This window comes from Schistocerca gregaria, chromosome 2, assembly GCF_023897955.1.
Source record: "Schistocerca gregaria isolate iqSchGreg1 chromosome 2, iqSchGreg1.2, whole genome shotgun sequence".
Lineage (NCBI taxonomy): Eukaryota > Metazoa > Arthropoda > Insecta > Orthoptera > Acrididae > Schistocerca > Schistocerca gregaria.
Window position 1 is genome coordinate 962,161,934 of NC_064921.1, and position 16,821 is coordinate 962,178,754.

The window sequence follows — 16,821 nt, forward strand, 5'->3', positions numbered from 1 at the left end:
ATTGGAAGTCCAGGATAAAAAAAATAAAAATGAAAATAAAATAAAAAAATTAGAAAGTATTGATTGCCACTCTCCGCATAGAGGAAGTGTTGAGTCACAGAAAAGCACAATAGAAAAAAATGTAGAAATATTTACCTTTCAGACTAAGTCTTTCATCAGAAGTAAAAAACTCAAGCGCAAAGGTGCTTGCATGCCTAGCTGAGGTGGGCAGTAGGGATAAGGAAGAGGCATGATGAGCGGTGGGGGAATATTCTAGTGCTGCACATGGGAATGTGCAGGGATGTGGTTGGGGCATGACAAGGTTGGTAGATGTAGTGTAAGAAGTTGGTGTTGTAAGTGATAGAGGAGGAGAGACGTAGATCACGCAATTCAGAAAAGCCAATGTTGATGGGAAGAATCCAGGTGGCACAGAGTGTGGAGCAGTCATTGAATTGAACCACATTGTATTGAGCGGTATGCTCATCAGCTGGGTGATACAGCTGTCTCTTGGCCACAGTTGGGTGATGAGTACTAATGTGGACTGACAGCTTGATAGCAGCCATATCCACATGGAATGTGGCATCATATTTATAACTACAGGTGACCTTGCCTTTAGTGGGTAGGAGATGTCTGTGACAAGACTGGAGTAGATAGTAGTGGCAGGATGTATGGGACAGGTCTTGTATCTAGCACATTTTAGAGATATCAGCCATGAAGCAATGGATTATGAATGGTGGTAATAGGGAGACTGACAAGGATGTTGTTTAGGTTGGGTGATTGGTGGAATAACACTGCGGTCAGGGTGGGGAGGATATTTCTCGTTTCAGGGCACAATGAGAGGTAGTCAAAACCATGGTGGAGAATTTGATACAGTTATACCAGTCTTGGGCACTTCTGGATAATGAGAGCAGTGCTCCTTTATGGCTGGGCAGTGTTTACATGGTGGATGGCAGGTGTCTGGAGAATCAAGGTATGGGGTATCTGTTTCTGGATAAGGTTGGGAGGATAGTTTCATTTTGTGAAGGTCTGTGTGAGACCTTTGGCATATTTGGAGAGGGGTTGCTCACCACTGCAGTTGCAACAACCGAGGGTGGTTAGGCCTTATGGCACAAACATCTTGGTGTGGAATGGGTAACAGATATCAGAGTGTAGGTGTTATTGGTAAGTTTGATGTGGACGAGGGAACTGATGTTGCCATTAATGAGGTGGAGGTAGATATTAAGGCAGGTGGCTGGGCTGAGAAGGACCAAATATATGGCCCACAAATAGGTTAGCACAGTACGGTGCCAAGCGTGTGCCCATTGCTGTACCACTGATTTGTTTGTAGGTGCCAAGTGTGTGTCCATTGCTGTACCACTGATTTGTTTGTAGGTGCCAAGCGTGTGCCCATTGCTGTACCACTGATTTGTTTGTAGGTGATGCCTTCAGAGTAGTAGTACTCATGTGTGAGGATATAGTTGGGTCTGTCTTATGCACCAATCCTGTGCGAAAGCAGTGTCGATTCCATAGGAAGAAGTGTCCACTTGCAAAATACTGGCTTGGCGGGGTCAAAATGCACTAAACATCTCTCACTAAGCAAGGCATTTTTGAGTTTCTAAATGAGTCTTGACAGTCTTTAGTCCACACAAAAGGTATATTTTTGCGACGCAAGCTATGCAATGGGGCCGCGATCTGAGCGGCATTCGGTATGAACCAAATGTAATACGTCATCTTTCCTAGTACTGACTACAGTTCAGACACGTTGTGAGGAACAGGCAGGTCACAAGTTACAAGCAAATGAGATTGTAGGGGGTGCACAACATGACTGTTTACACATAACCTAAGTACTGTAGTTCAGTTTGAAAAAAGTCACGTTTTTCGAGACTACACTTGAGTCCTGCTTCTGACAACACTCAAAAAGAGTATGCAAATTAGCAGTGTGTTCCTCTGGTGTATGACCTGAGATGACAGTATTGTCTAGGTAGTTTCAACAAAATGGCACTTTTGCAGTCAGCTGCTCAAAGTAACTTTGAAAAATTGCGGGTGCGGAAGCACTACTGAAAGGCAAACGCAAATACTTGAACAATCCTAGGTGTATATTTGCAAAAAACAGTTTCTGTGATTCTTCATCCAATGAAATTTGCAAGTAGGCATCACGCAAATATATCTTAGAAAAGTAACGTCCTGCACCAAGCTGTCCGTGAGTCCTCGGAGCGAGGTAACAGATAAATGTCAACTACTGTCTGTGGGTTGACGGTAAACTTGAAGTCAACACAAATGCTAATGCAACCAGAAGGCTTAGGCAACAAAACGAGAGGACTTGCCCATTGACTAGCTTGAATGGGAGTAATTATACCATTATCTTGCAGTTCTTTCAATTCAGTAACTACTTTGCCTCTTGAAGAAGTTGGAACGGTGCGGGCCCGGTAAAGCTTGGGCTGTGCATTGTCTTTCAATGTAACCTGCGCTATGAAGTTATTTGCTTTTCTCATTCCTTCTGAAAATAGTTCAGGAAATTCTTTCAGCAAGCCAACGACACTATCTTTTTGTGCAAAAGCCGATATGAAAAGTACGTTCTTGTGGATGCAAAGTCCAAACAAATTAAAGGCATCTAAACCAAAAATGTTGCTATCACTGTCACTTGATTTCAACACAGTAAAATTCACTGTGGCAGGCAAACTACACTGTCCAAGCAATGGAATTTCCTGCCCATTGTAAGAAATGAGGTGGTTACTAGATTTAGAAAGGTGTGGTGAGCCTAACTGTTGATACATGGCATGATTAAGTGGAGTTACTTAGACACCTGCGTCTAACTGAAAGTTCAACAAAGGCCAGCAATTCATAATTTGACAAATAGTTTGTTAGAACACTGTTGCACAGCACTAGGGTGAGAAGAAGACACAACCTTAATTTTACTTCCATCTGTTTTTTTTGCCATTGCAAACAAACTGCTTGGACATGGCCCTTTTTTCACAAGCGTTACTCGTTGAGTTACTGGATGGGCAGTCCTATCTTTTATGGCAAGCAAAACATCTAGGACAAGACTTCACTCAGCTCACAGTCCTGTTTACTTGTGTATGTTACTGTCCTTGTGGCTGTGTACACGGTCTTTGTTGTGGGTGCTTGGGGTGGTCACGAGCAAGGGGTGACTCAACCCAACAAATCGGGGCCTGGCCAAACTTATCGGCCACTATGGCACCCAAACCATGTTGACTTGGGGAACTGATAGATCACAGTACTTTAAGATCTGTCCTTGTGCTCTACTATCTGGATCATTGAGTGTTATTGGATCCCTAATCATTAAATTACGTGAAAGTTGCCACAGCTACACTTAAATTTACACTTCCTAGTCATGCCCATTAGTTCTATGTACGACCAGCAGTATGACTGTTCCAGCTTTTCCTGCATGCAAAAGAACTGATATTTTGCTGCAACTACTTAAATTTGCTGGTCATAATACTGAGTTAATGGCAGTGATTACTTGGGCATAGCCGAGTTTGTCGGGAGATGCCGTAAGGGGTAGTTTTGTGTTAACCTGCACACTGGGGACCCCGCAAACAAAAGAAAGTATTGTAGCGTTATGGTACCTTGAACTCGATGAACTTCACAATGTGCTTAGAAGTGTGTCATATTCGAGCCATTCTTCTTCTGTGTTGTTAAATTGCTGGAATGGTGGTATGCTGGTCGGTAGCACCTGTTGGGCTGATTTGTTGGCCTGTTGTGTGGCCGGCACAGCTTGTGCAGCCAGTAGTTGTACCATCATCAGAAAGTTGGCAGTTTGTTGGTTTCTGAAACTGAAAAATTTGTGTTAGATCCATCACATTTTACTAATGATGGCACTGTAAGCTTCTTAATGTAAATGGGGTCAGTTACAAACAACTAATGATCGAAATACATTTAGAGTAGAATTGAAAATAGCTCAATTTTCCCTTTACAAGAAGACTCTTGGCATTGTCACTAAAGTTCGGAAGCTACAGTGTATCAGGCGGTCGCAAGCATAATCAAATGAGAACTTTGAATGCCTGGTAAGTGAGAAGCGGTGCAGGGGGGAGCAGACCCTGCCTCTCTCTCGCACTTCAGCCAGCTTACACCCATGCTTCATGTTTCTGCGAAAGCAGAATTGACACATGGAACACTTTTACCTTATGGTGTAGTGAGACCTGATCTCAAACTTTGTGATACAGCCAGATTAGTCTCTGTGCTCATTTGAAAATAAGAAAATAATGAGCTATGCACAACACAAAGCAAAGTGAAAAGCACAATACGTTTAGGGACAGCCACCTCAACAGTTTCTTGATGATGTTGGCAATGACATAATTGAGGTAGTTCAGGCCTGATCACTATTTGTATCTTGTGCAACAATAGTTAAGAAGTCCCATCACAGCTTCCTCCTTTGCCATGTGTGGTACGTATCCTACACGGGCCATTTAATCTACTCCCTGTTTGATGTGGCACTAGAGTGTAACTTATAAGTGCACTTCTACTTTGTTGAATTCTTGAACAGGCGTGCTCTTTATTTTGCAAACATATTCTTACAGACATTCTCTTCCCAGTTTTGCCAGGTGATGTGCAATACGAATAATTGAAAATTGTTACTTTCTGGTATTTCAATGCAGAAAAGAAACCCATTTCAAACTTCCTGTAATAAAATTGTACATCAGGATAGTTTGCTATGAAATAGCATTTATTAAAGAAATTTGCAATTTGAGGCAGAATTTGCATCTATATTTATTGCAAATGCAAATTTTTCAGGTCCCTAATTATTGCAGTTGCGTATTACAGCCAGTATGGATGCATCAGAAATGATGCAAGAATATGACATGTATGTTTTCTCTGACAGGTTTCCAACTCGTGTTTGTTAACTACTTGCTCAGAGTGGCTGTTGCATTATGGGTCTAATATGTCATTTTTGAGGTAAATGCACTACTTTTACAATAGCAGTATAGTGTCTCATATGTTTTGGAAGTTGGTAACATTTTCTCTACTAAGAAAGAATTGTCTTGGTTGTAACGTGGTTTGCTTCATTTGAGCACACAGTACTTTTCCTCAGTAATCTATAAAATTAAATGGAAATACATGAAGCATCAGTTGGGTATAGAGAGTTTTATCTGTGGTAACCAAATGATCTCTATTCTCTTTTTCATTTTCATGTAATGCAGGAATGTGGCTAGACCTCAACTAACTGGTTGACCTGTTTGAGTTTATGCAGATGGCATCCATTTTATGTGAAAATATGTTCTAGTTAAGTTTACTGATATTCCGTAATTGTGCTCTCATATTATATCATTTTACAGACACTACTTGTTTTTCTTTTCTGTTGTGTGTTATTACTTTAAATGTATCATAGTAATTAAAAATGAAATGTTCAGAATGCCTGTACAACAGTAGCATTCAAAATAATCATTGTATTTCTAGCAGATGGACACCTCATCTGAAGCATTTTAACTATAGACACCCTGCATCCATTTTATAAGTTTTGATTACTGACTAGCATAATACTAATTAAGTCATTGAGGACAAAGTTAAAAGGGTAGCTAAACTAAATTAAAATTCTGTTTGTGAAAGAATATGGTAGTTTATGACCACACTTTCTTGTGAAATAAAGTGCTCACCTTAGGCAGCCAGTAATGCAGACCAAATAATTTTGTTGAATAAATACAATATATTTAAATATTGCACTGACAAGTTAAAATTTTTGCATTTTTGTTTTCAGATACCAGCTTATTAACACCAAGTGACATGGGTCCAAATGAAGCCAGCAGTGTATCAATGTCAGTACATCATCTCACTGTTCCACCCCCACATACTAATGTGTCTCCTCTTACTATTCCTTCTCACTGTCCTCCTCCAACACACATACCTCCCCCACACTCACAGTCTGTTTCCCACAGTGCACCTTTGCCTCTTCATAGTGCATCATTGCCCCATGTTTCATTGCCACCAACTGGCAGTATACTCTCACACAGGCCTCCAACACCGATTGGACAGTTATCGACACACAGACTTTCACCATCTACTGGGCAGCCACAAATACCGTCTCTGCCACCAGCACCACTTCTGCCTCAAGGCCCACCTCCTCAGCTTGGTACTCTGCCACCCCATGGCCCCCCTCCTCCCCTTGGACCTACACATGGCCCCCCTCCTCCCCATATACCTCCTCCACCACATGCTTCCCCTTTGTCTCACTGCTCATTGCAATCACATGGACCACCTCTGCCTCATGCTCCATCTCTTCCACATGGACCAACTCCCCCCTGTGGTCCTCCAATGCCAAAAGGCCCCATTTTTCCTCAAGGCCCTCCTCCAGGTAATGGAGGTCCCGTGCCTCACAGACCACCTCCACCTCATGCACCTCTTCCATCACATGGACCTCCTTTGCCCCACGGCCCCCCACCTCCTCTTGGGCCTGCTATGCCCCAAGGACCGCCTCCTGTTCATGGACCACCTCCACCTCATGGTTCCACAATTAATGTGCTCCCTCCTCAAAATACACCTGTGTCTCATCATTGTCCACCGCCTACTCATGTCTCATGTTCTAATTCAATCCACGTGCCCCCTGTACCTTCCAGGACATCACCTCCTCATGGACTACCCCCCTCACACTGTCCACCACCATCTCCTCACCATGGAAACACCTTCTTGCAACCTCCACCTCAAATCACTCCTCCACCACATGTCACACTGAACCATGTCGTACCTAAAATGACACCACGTAGAAATAAAGGCTCACCATTATTACCAACACCTCCTCTTTCACACGGACCTCCTCCATCAGGTTTTATCCCACAACCGGATGCTATCCAACATGGGCCTCCGCCTCTTCCATGTGATCCTTCAGATATGAGGTCTGGAGATAGGCATAATTTACCATTTCATCGTCGTATCTGTGCACTTCCTTCTCCATATGGAGACAGAGGTTCATCACCAACTGATTCATCCATACAGCCCCCTTACAGCCAAAAACCATCACACCTTTGTTATAGCCCCATACAGACACCGCCATATCACCATGCTCATCCTGTGTCAGTTCCTATTCAGCAGCCCTTCACCCCAACACCTCCTCCACCATTACTTCCTCCTCCAATCAGGTTGCCACCAAAATGGAAATCAGCCAAGGATGCTGAAGGCCGTGTTTATTATTATCATGTAAAGACTAGAGTATCACAGTGGGAGCCACCTCAATGGACTCCAATAGAACAGCAGCCTGATTCAGATAGCAGCAGTACATCAAGTGATGATGAAGAGGATGACGATGATGACGATGATGATACAACAACATCCGATGAAGAGGAGGAAGAGGAAGAAGAAGAGGAAGATGAAGAGGAAGAGGAAGTGGCTGACGAAGAGGAGGAAGAAGCTGATGAAATTGCACAGGAAGATAAGGTAATATATATGTATAAATAAAATAAACCTCTCTTCTCAAATGGTGAGTTAAGGTTAAATGGAACCAAGTAGTAATGTAGTAGATGCGTATTATAGCAGTAACAATAGATGTGTTATTTATTTATTTTAAAGGCAATCTTTCTTCCAAAATCTGTGAAAGAATGTCAGAAACAATAATTTGAGTAATGTTGCACATCATCTTACATTGATGAGAGTGCTCTTAAAACATACAAAAGGCAGAAATTTTTTTAAAAAAATGGGAGTAAAAATGATACTTTAGCTAAAGAAGGGGACTAATGTAATATACATATGCTGAGGAAGGAAAATAGAAAAGTTTGTAAAAAGATATTGACCTGAGAAACAACAAAAAAACAAGAAGTCAGTCCTTTCCTACCACTTCATTTTGTGCCTTATGTAATCTCTCTCCCCCCTCCCTCTCTAGTGGGCTGTATCCACACCTCTGTGCCCACCAAGATGCTCTATTTATCTCTTAACACCATCCTTGCATCTCTAGCACTTACCTAGTGTCCTTACCTCTTGTGTGTCATCCTGTCTGTGTTCAGAAGACTATTCTCACATCCAAGAGAAAGAAGGGAAAGAAAATATTTGCTGATAAATGTGAATGGGTTCGGTAATAGCTTGGGGGAGGTTAAAGTTACCAGAAGAAAGGTCTGTATGGTATTCTTATGTTTTAAAAGTGGCTGGTTTAAAAGTTTTACATTCTTCTGTACCACAAGTATACTTCAGAGACTGGAATAAATGTGCCGTGGCGCCGATGGGTAGTCGGCAATTCCTTAATCCGTGTGTCGCTTAAAATTGTAGTGAATGTGGTTCATTTGGCATCTTATTAATGCAGATACTCTCATAGATCCCATTAATATTAGATGTCCTGCAGTTTTTCCTATTTGTGAAATTTATTCGTTTCCTGTGCTTTGGAGCTTCAATAAAACTTGTCCCTGGGGATGATTTATTGAGAACTCAATATTTTTGAGAGAACTTTGCCATTTGAGTAAAAGTCAAGTGTTACATTTATGCTCAGCCATTTTTTTGCTCTCACATAGTGAGAAGTTGATACAATACTTCATTCCATTGACACAAATTACCAATTGGGATACATTTTTCAGGCAAAGCAGTCTTTCAAAGGACGTCCCCAAAATTGGTGATATGTTCATACCAAGGAAGCCTATCCTTTACTGAAACGATAAATGCCATTTTGCAAAAGAGTATTCAATAAATAAGTAAATAGATTAATAAATGTTAATGTCGAGAGTTTCCAAGTTTAATTTAGCATTCAAATCCAGTGATATGCAATCTGGCCAGCAGTATGCAAGATGAACCAACAAAAACCTATCTCAGCTGTCTGCAATGTGACTAGCCGGATGTAAGATGAACCAACCAAAACCTACCTCAGCTGTACTTTCCTCTGTCATATAGCATAGAGAGAGCCTAATTACTTCAAAAATTTGACATCCAGTGTCCACAAAGACAGTAAAACAATATATGGAGAACTGCAGCGTAGGATGGTTGCTGAAAACAAAGAAATTTGTTTGTTGCTTCAAATATGTTTGCACAAAGTATTATCACAAACTTCACAACAACTTTAGGGTAAACTTCATGGGTTGGAGCATGAAAATCAAATTATGACTTCTAGATTCCAATCTAAATTTTACTTTTATCTGGCGTAATTCTACTATATCTCACTCAAGTTTTATGATTTATCGAAGTTACAAAATCTCATACTTGACTAAAAAAACTCTTACATAACATCAAAATGAGAGATATGAAATCACTGAACTTGTTTAAAAGCCTCAACAAAAATCCTGTCTTATTACAGTTTCTTAATGATTTTTTTTTTCTGGTCACAATTAAATTATGTGGACTTCATATAAAAGGTCTGCTAGCAGCACACAAAGTGGGGATCTGGTTGCAAACACAGCTTATAAAACTAGAGATTTGCTTAGTTGCCAAGTAAGTTAGAGTTTCTGACAAATGAGATGCCGACCTTCCAACAGTACTAATGTAGGAAATCTTCACAGGAAATTGAGACAGATGTTATTCGACTGGAGTGTAGTATTTTACTGCCATGTAAATTCAGAGGTTCTGACTTGCATTCTCTTTCCAGTTACCTGCAGTATCATCGTAGAAGCAGTTGAAAAGGAAAAAAAAGTCATGAAAGACAGCTGTCGGACATTGACACAATGTGTTCAAGTTACTTTACAGGTCACACACAGAAGCAGGTGCATTGAAACATATAAGAGATTTGCTAAGTCTAGGTTCAAAAGTGCTTATCTGTTAATACTATCACATTTTTTATCAGAAAATATATTAATTTTCTGCATGTCTAAACCTCTCTTCTCAGATGGAAAGTTGTGGATGTATAGAACAGAGCAACAGTGCAATGTATACATATTATAGCAGTTGTAATAGCTATGTTGTTTATTTTAATGGCAGTAATTTTTCCAAAATCTTTGAAACAATATCAGAAAAAGCAATCAGAGCAATTTTGCACATCAAAACACAAATGAGATGTGTGGTGGTGTTTCGAAAGATGAAAGGATAAAAAATGTATGTAATGTGTGCATACAAAACAGACAATAAAAAAATAGAACTTTTTGAATTGTGGTGGTACAGAATAATGCTGAATTTTAGCTGGTTTGGGAAAGAGGAGCTAGAGGCTGAAAAAGCCATACGCTTAATTTTGAGATAACAGAGAATGTGTAAAAGTAGTGATACATTAGTAGCACATGCACCTGCTAGTCGCATGGAACTGCAATACAACAACATTAGATCACATAGTGGCACAACAGTGTAGAAGAGCATCAGCTTTGCAGCTGGTGTCATTTAACAAGGGCCATATGTCTACAACGGACAGGCTATTGTCCATCATAACAATCCAGTGGGAAAGAAGTTCTGTACAAACAATAGTAATATCAAAGTAACATGCTTAAAAACCTATAAGGCACATAACAAACTTTACAAGAATGGCACAAAGGTAACATTTAAGCAAAATATTCAAGCTAATCAGGAGCCAGATGTGGCTAAAACGTGTAACAGAGTCATTGATATGACCAAACAATAGAGTGATGTAGAAAATAACAACACTATTTCCCACCTAATATTTAAGATAAAATTTGTTCTTAATCTGTAGACTGTAAATTGTACATAGGGTATAAACATAAATTGTAGCAATGGAAACTCATCAGTTGCTGTGTAGCAGTTTTGGTGCACACTGGCTTTTGTACCAAATGATTATCTCTTAGTTTTGCTGCAAGCTGTTTCTTTTCTTCAAACAAAGTTGCAGATTCGGCTAGAGCAAGATACAATACTTCACAGTCTGCTTTGCACAGATATTTATGATTCTTTCCATTTTGAACTTTTATAGGTGACGCCATTGAGATGGAATTTATATAAGTTGTTCTTTCATGCTGTTCAGTTTCTTTGAATGTTCTTACCTTATCAGTATTTACTTTGTGCACCCCGAAGAGTGCTCACTGGCAAAAAGATACCATCTTCTATCACACTCATGTCGCACTCATTCAAGATAAACTGTAATTCCGCATGTGTCTATTTATTGTCTGCAACTTAATTTTGTGTTAATGGATGTACTAAGAAAATATCTCATCTTCAAAAAATCTTTCTTCACCTCCATTCAAACAATTTTGCCAGTATTAAATGATATTGTTTCGTTTTGTTTAGCCTTGACAGTATGGTACGTATTCAGTGGGTTGTCTGAACTTGATCACTCAGTCTGGACTCCCTCCTCACCTTCTTATAGGGGGAGGGTGGGGGGGGGGGGGAGACTGCCAAAATGGTGGATGTTTCCTCCCAGTTTGGACTTTTCGACTTCTGGTGCTTGGAAATCTGGTGCATAGAGCCATTGTGTAAAAGGGCACTGAAATTGTGGCAATGCTTCCAAACCACTTCAGATGTGAACTGGTACTTCTTTCCCCCGATTTCCAGTTCCACATTTTTCGAACCTCTTGGATATACTACTTTTTCCTAATTGATTCAGGCAACAACACAGCAGTTTTACTTCTTAACCATGAGTAGAAGTAAGAATACTGGATGTGCATTTATGGAAGGGAAATGAGGTGCAGTGGCAGAGCTGCTCCCGTTTCAGTTTCCCATTCCTTTGAACACATCGGCAACCTATTTGGTTTGTTCACGGATGCTGTAGAGATGGACAATTCGCTCTCTGATGTCTGAACTTCCAAGAATAGGCACATGCCAGTGCTACACACTCAGGAGCCTTGTGACATGGGTATATGCTATGAGCGCAGCACACTTTGACAATGAATGCAAATCTGGTGGGTGGGGGGGGGGGGGGGGGGCATGTCCTGGTGGAAGACTGGATGAATTGGCAGTCCTTGCATAGAAACAGAAGTAGTATGGCCTCTCTTAGTGTGTTTGTCAATGCACACTCCACTTTAGCATCTTCCTGTGGGTCAGTCCTGCAAATTAATACATCTACATGGAGAGCATCTGCTTTGCTGAGTAGTACTTCACTCCTTTCGTTATTTTCCCTTAGTACATATGTACAATGCAAAACGGATCTTACCTTCTCAGCAAAGTGCTCTAAATCCTCTCTGGAATTTTGGTGTAGGGTGCAAAGTTTGTCCATAGTAGCAAACATTATGCTTATCTCCATTCCTGTCCACTAGCCATTTTGCAAAAATGTCTAATGCTGTGATATTTCTGAGCCCTTCCACTGAATTTACATAAGCCTGTTCTTGTAACTTAAGGTTCGCGACTTGTACCGACACTTTGTCACTTCACATGGACAGTTCCCCTACACCTGTTAAATTTTGTAATAAAATCTGGACATTGCCACCTGGTTTACCCACAAAGATGGGAACCAGTAGACATACTGCAACATCAGTTACAGGCTGGGACGAAACCAGCTATGCGAACTCTGGAAATAGGGAAGCAAAGTCAGCTGCAGGCACAGTGCCGCCTTGTGGCATCTCATTTACTAATGCTTCTTTAAAGTACATTTGTATATCTTCAGTCTACATTTGGAGTTGATCCAGACTTGCTTGCATGTCCAGCTGTCCCTGTATGTGGTGGTGTGCTTCACTTTAAACTACACACTTCCAAACAAACTGGAAGTCTCTGGCAGCATCTCTTTGCAAAGTCTCTGGCAGGATCGGACCCTGGCGGTGTTTTCTCCCTAAAAGCAAAGCTCACAACATACATTTGTTCATTGACTAACAGCGTCGAAGCACTAGGCAGTAATAAAGCGACGGTGCCCACCGACGAGGTGGCACTTGGTCATAGTACCTGCAACGTGAACTTGTGTGCAGGTGGGAGATGCGATGGGTGATGTTGGACTGATTTGCGCAGCAGCAGCATTGGTGATAGCAGCTCTGGGTAGAATACAATGGGGATCCTGGAATAAGCAGTCCAGACTGACTGCGCTAAGCACTTGCCCATTATGTCACAGCACAGAGCCAGACAGACCTGCACAATGGTTTCATCCATGTGCTCATGGCTTAGTAATTTGTATGTGACACCTTAAAGCCGAAAACAGGGCGAACCCACCATCCTCCTTCTGACGCCAGTTTGTATACGCCCTCGGGGATCCAGTCCTGATTGGAGAGTGATGTAGGCTTGTAATTAATATACAGTACTCAAGTTTAGAAAAAGAGACCATATTTGTTTATTTGCTCATATGGTGAGGATTACCAGGGGACAAGAAGAGATAACAAATAGCCCCATACCATCTTAGAGGAGAAGGAAAAATGCCAAGGTAAAGAAACTAAGCCATTTAGTGTCTGCTCTAGGTGGCAGTTCAGAATAGAAGAGATAGAGGTTTGTTTTGGTCATGGCTGTGAGCACGCTCTGTCTCATAAGTCAGATGATCCTGACATATTTGACTGTTAAGGTGGCTTTGCTGATAACAGTTTGGCCTGTTTTGGCGTGATCCAGTCGACTGTTGTCACATCAGCTGAAAGGCGACAGGTGGAAAAGGCAGACTCTTTGTAATATTTAAATAATAAAAGTTATGTTTGGCCCTGGGGGCAGCTTGTACATTTGGCTCCCTTAAGGCTGTATGCCTAATCTGTATAAGAAGGTAGTTGATTAGATTTGGACTTGTGTTGTTCCATGATCAAAGCCACTTGCAACAATTCCTGAAATGTTGGTAGATCATATTACGGCCATGACGGTGTGTGGGACACAGAAGAATTTTATAGAAAAAGTTAAACAACTCTGAGCATCCAATTACAAGAGTAGTTAATGTTTAGGACTTCCATGTTATTTTAATAGTGAGACTGAAGTGACAAGAATTGAGGTGAACACATGCAGTACTTTTTAGCGAAGGTGAATGGGAGACTTAGATTTTATGTAAATTGAAGGTGGGGGGGAAAGGAAGGGAAGCGATTGCGGATGTCAGTAGAATCTGGATATCGGAACACTATGCAGAATCATCAGCAACAAGTGAAAATGTGTGCTGGGCCAGGATTCGAACCTGTGGTCTCCTGCTTACTAGGCAGATGTGTTTATCCACTGTGCCATACGGGACACAGTGTTATCGCTACTGCGCAGACTATTTTGGCACATCTCATGGCCAATCCGCATTCCCACCGAGCACCTATATACTTTACCTGTTCAATCCCCCCATGCTCGTTACTCGGAGATTCCAGCAGGAGGTTGAACTTAATGATTTACTTTTTCATCCGCACTGAAGAAGGTGGATCCATTGCCCATCTACGTGATGCATGGTGTCTGTCCCTTTTCAGTGCATATGCACAAGTATGTCCGGCCTCCTGCGGGAATCTCAGAATAGGGAGCATGGAGGAAATGGACAGGAACTGTGGATAGGTGGTGCTCATTGGGAATTTGGATTGGCCGTGAGATCTGCTGAGATAGTTCGTGCTGTGTCCCGGATGGTGCAGTGGTTAATGCACATTCCTAATAAGCAGGAGATCTCGGGTTCAAATCCCAGTCCAGCAAATGTTTTCATTCATTGCCATTGATTCCACGTAGATCGTGGCTTTGTGGTAGCGTTCTCGCTTTCCACGCATGGGGTCCTGGGTTTGATTACTGGTGTGGTCAGGGATTTTCCCTGCCTGGAGATGACTGGATGTTGTGTCGTCTTCATCATCATCATATATTTCGGGCGTATTATAGTATTTGAGGGTTGTAGCATCGCGCCTTAGTACCTGAATAGTGTAGATTCGCGTAGTCGTCTGTCTTCTGTTTTTGTTCTGAACAGCCAGTGTTGGTTGGTCACAGCCATTGTGCTCCCTGCTGCCGTTGGATAAGCAGCTGCAGCAGCAAGTCGTATAACCCTAGCTTACTTATTTGTTAGATAGTTTAATTAATTTCTTTGCGTGTTTTTGGGTACTTGCATTGTTTAATTCATATATTTTGGGCGTATTATAGTATTTGACAGTTGTAGCATCGCGCTTTAGTGTTTACTTGGTAGATTCTTATTTAAATTGCGTGTCCCCAGATCGGTGTTCCGCTGTGGTTGCCCCGGTTGCTGCCCGCAGTGGGGCTGAGCCCTCGCCTGTGGTTGATTGGGAGGTCGTTCCAAGGCGTGGCAGGCAGCGAAAGGCGTCCCCGGAGGCTGATCAGAAAGCCTCCCCGGTGCGTCTGACAAACCGGTTTCAGGCACTGTCTCTGGCTGAGCTAGATGCAGCTGCCTGCCCTGTTTCAGTGGATCATTCTCAGCCTTCAAGGTCCGGGCAATCGCAAAGGGTGGGCTTACTGGTAGTTGGGAGCTCCAATGTTAGGCGCGTAATGGGGCCCCTTAGGGATACGGCGGCTAAGGAGGGGAAGAAATCCAGTGTGCACTCCGTGTGCATTCCGGGAGGAGTCATTCCTGATGTGGAAAGGGTCCTTCCGGATGCCATGAAAAGCACAGGGTGCAGCCAGCTGCAGGTGGTGGCACATGTCGGCACTAATGACGTGTGTCGCTTTGGATCTGAGGAAATTCTCTCTGGATTCCAGCAGCTATCTGATTTGGTGAAGGCTGCCGGTCTTACGAGATGAAGGCAGAGCTCACCATCTGCAGCATCGTTGACAGAACCGACTGCGGACCTTTGGTGCAGAGCCGGGTGGAGGGTCTGAATCAGAGGCTCAGACAGTTTTGCGACCGTGTTGGCTGCAGATTCCTTGACTTGCGCCATAGGGTGGTGGGGTTTCGGGTTCCGCTGAATAGGTCAGGAGTTCACTACACTCAGCTGGCGGCTACACGGGTAGCGGAGGCTGTGTGGCGTGGACTGGGCGGTTTTTTAGGTTAGAAGGCCTCGGGAAAGTACGGGGTGGACTGCAATGTCAAAGGGTGCATGGCAATTACAGGACGTGCTTGGATCAAGGAACAGTTGGAATTATAGTTGTAAATTGTTGTAGTTGCGCTCGAAAAGTCCCTGAGCTTCAAGCGCTAATAGAAAGCACAGAAGCTAATATCGTTATAGGTACAGAAAGCTGGCTAAAGCCTGAAATAAGTTCTGCAGAAATTTTTACGAAGTCTCAGACGGTGTTCAGGAAAGATAGATTAGGCAGAATTGGTGGTGGAGTGTTTGTGTCTGTCAGTAGTGGTTTATCTTGTAGTGAAGTCGAAGTAGATACTCCGTGCGAATTGGTATGGGTGGAGGTTATACTTAACAACCGAATTAAGTTAATAATTGGCTCCTTCTACCGACCCCCAGACTCCGATGATACAGTTGCGGAACAGTTCAGAGAAAGTTTGAGTCTCGTAACAAATAAATACCCCACTCATACGGTTATGACTTCAACCTACCCTCGGCATGTTGGCAAAAATACTTGTTCAAAACCAGTGGTAGGCAGAAAACGTCTTCCGAGATTGTCCTAAATGCTTTCTCCGAAAATTATTTCGAGCAGTTAGTCCACGAACCCACGCGAATTGTAAATCGTTTCGAAAACACACTTGACCTCTTAGCCACAAACAATCCAGAGCTGATAGAGAGCATCATGACTGACACAGGGATTAGTGATCACAAGGTTGTTGTAGCTAGGTTCAATACAGTTTCTTCCAAATCCATCAGAAACAAACGCAAAATAATTTTATTTAAAAAAGCAGATAAAGTGTCACTGGAAGCCTTCCTAAAAGACAATTTCCATTCCTCCCGAACTGACTATGCGAATGTAGACGAGATGTGGCTCAAATTCAAAGATATAGTAGCAACAGCAATTGAGATATTCATACCTCATAAATTGGTAAGAGATGGAACGGATCCCCCGTGGTACACAAAAAAGGTCCGAACGCTGTTGCAGAGGCAACGGAAAAAGCATGCGAAGTTCAGAAGAACGCGAAATCCCGAAGATGGGCTAAAATTTACAGACGCGCGAAATTTGGCCCGTACTTCGATGCGAGATGCCTTTAATAGGTTCCACAACGAAACATTGTCTCGAAATTTGGTAGAAAATCCGAAGAAATTCTGGTCGTATGTAAAGTACACAAGCGGCAAGACGCAGTCAATACCTTCGCTGCGCAGTTCCGATGGTACTGTT

General features: G+C 42.3%; 1 protein-coding gene across 5 annotated transcripts in view; it reads left to right on the forward strand.

Annotated features, from left to right (window-relative positions):
* LOC126335445 (uncharacterized) overlaps positions 1-16,821 on the forward strand; it is a 226,621-nt gene that overhangs the window by 157,278 nt on the left and 52,522 nt on the right. For all 5 annotated transcript variants that reach the window (XM_049998734.1, XM_049998737.1, XM_049998735.1 and 2 more), the window contains one exon: positions 5,672-7,341. In XM_049998734.1, coding sequence (XP_049854691.1) covers positions 5,672-7,341 — 1,670 coding nt within the window. The remainder of the gene's footprint in view (positions 1-5,671; positions 7,342-16,821) is intronic.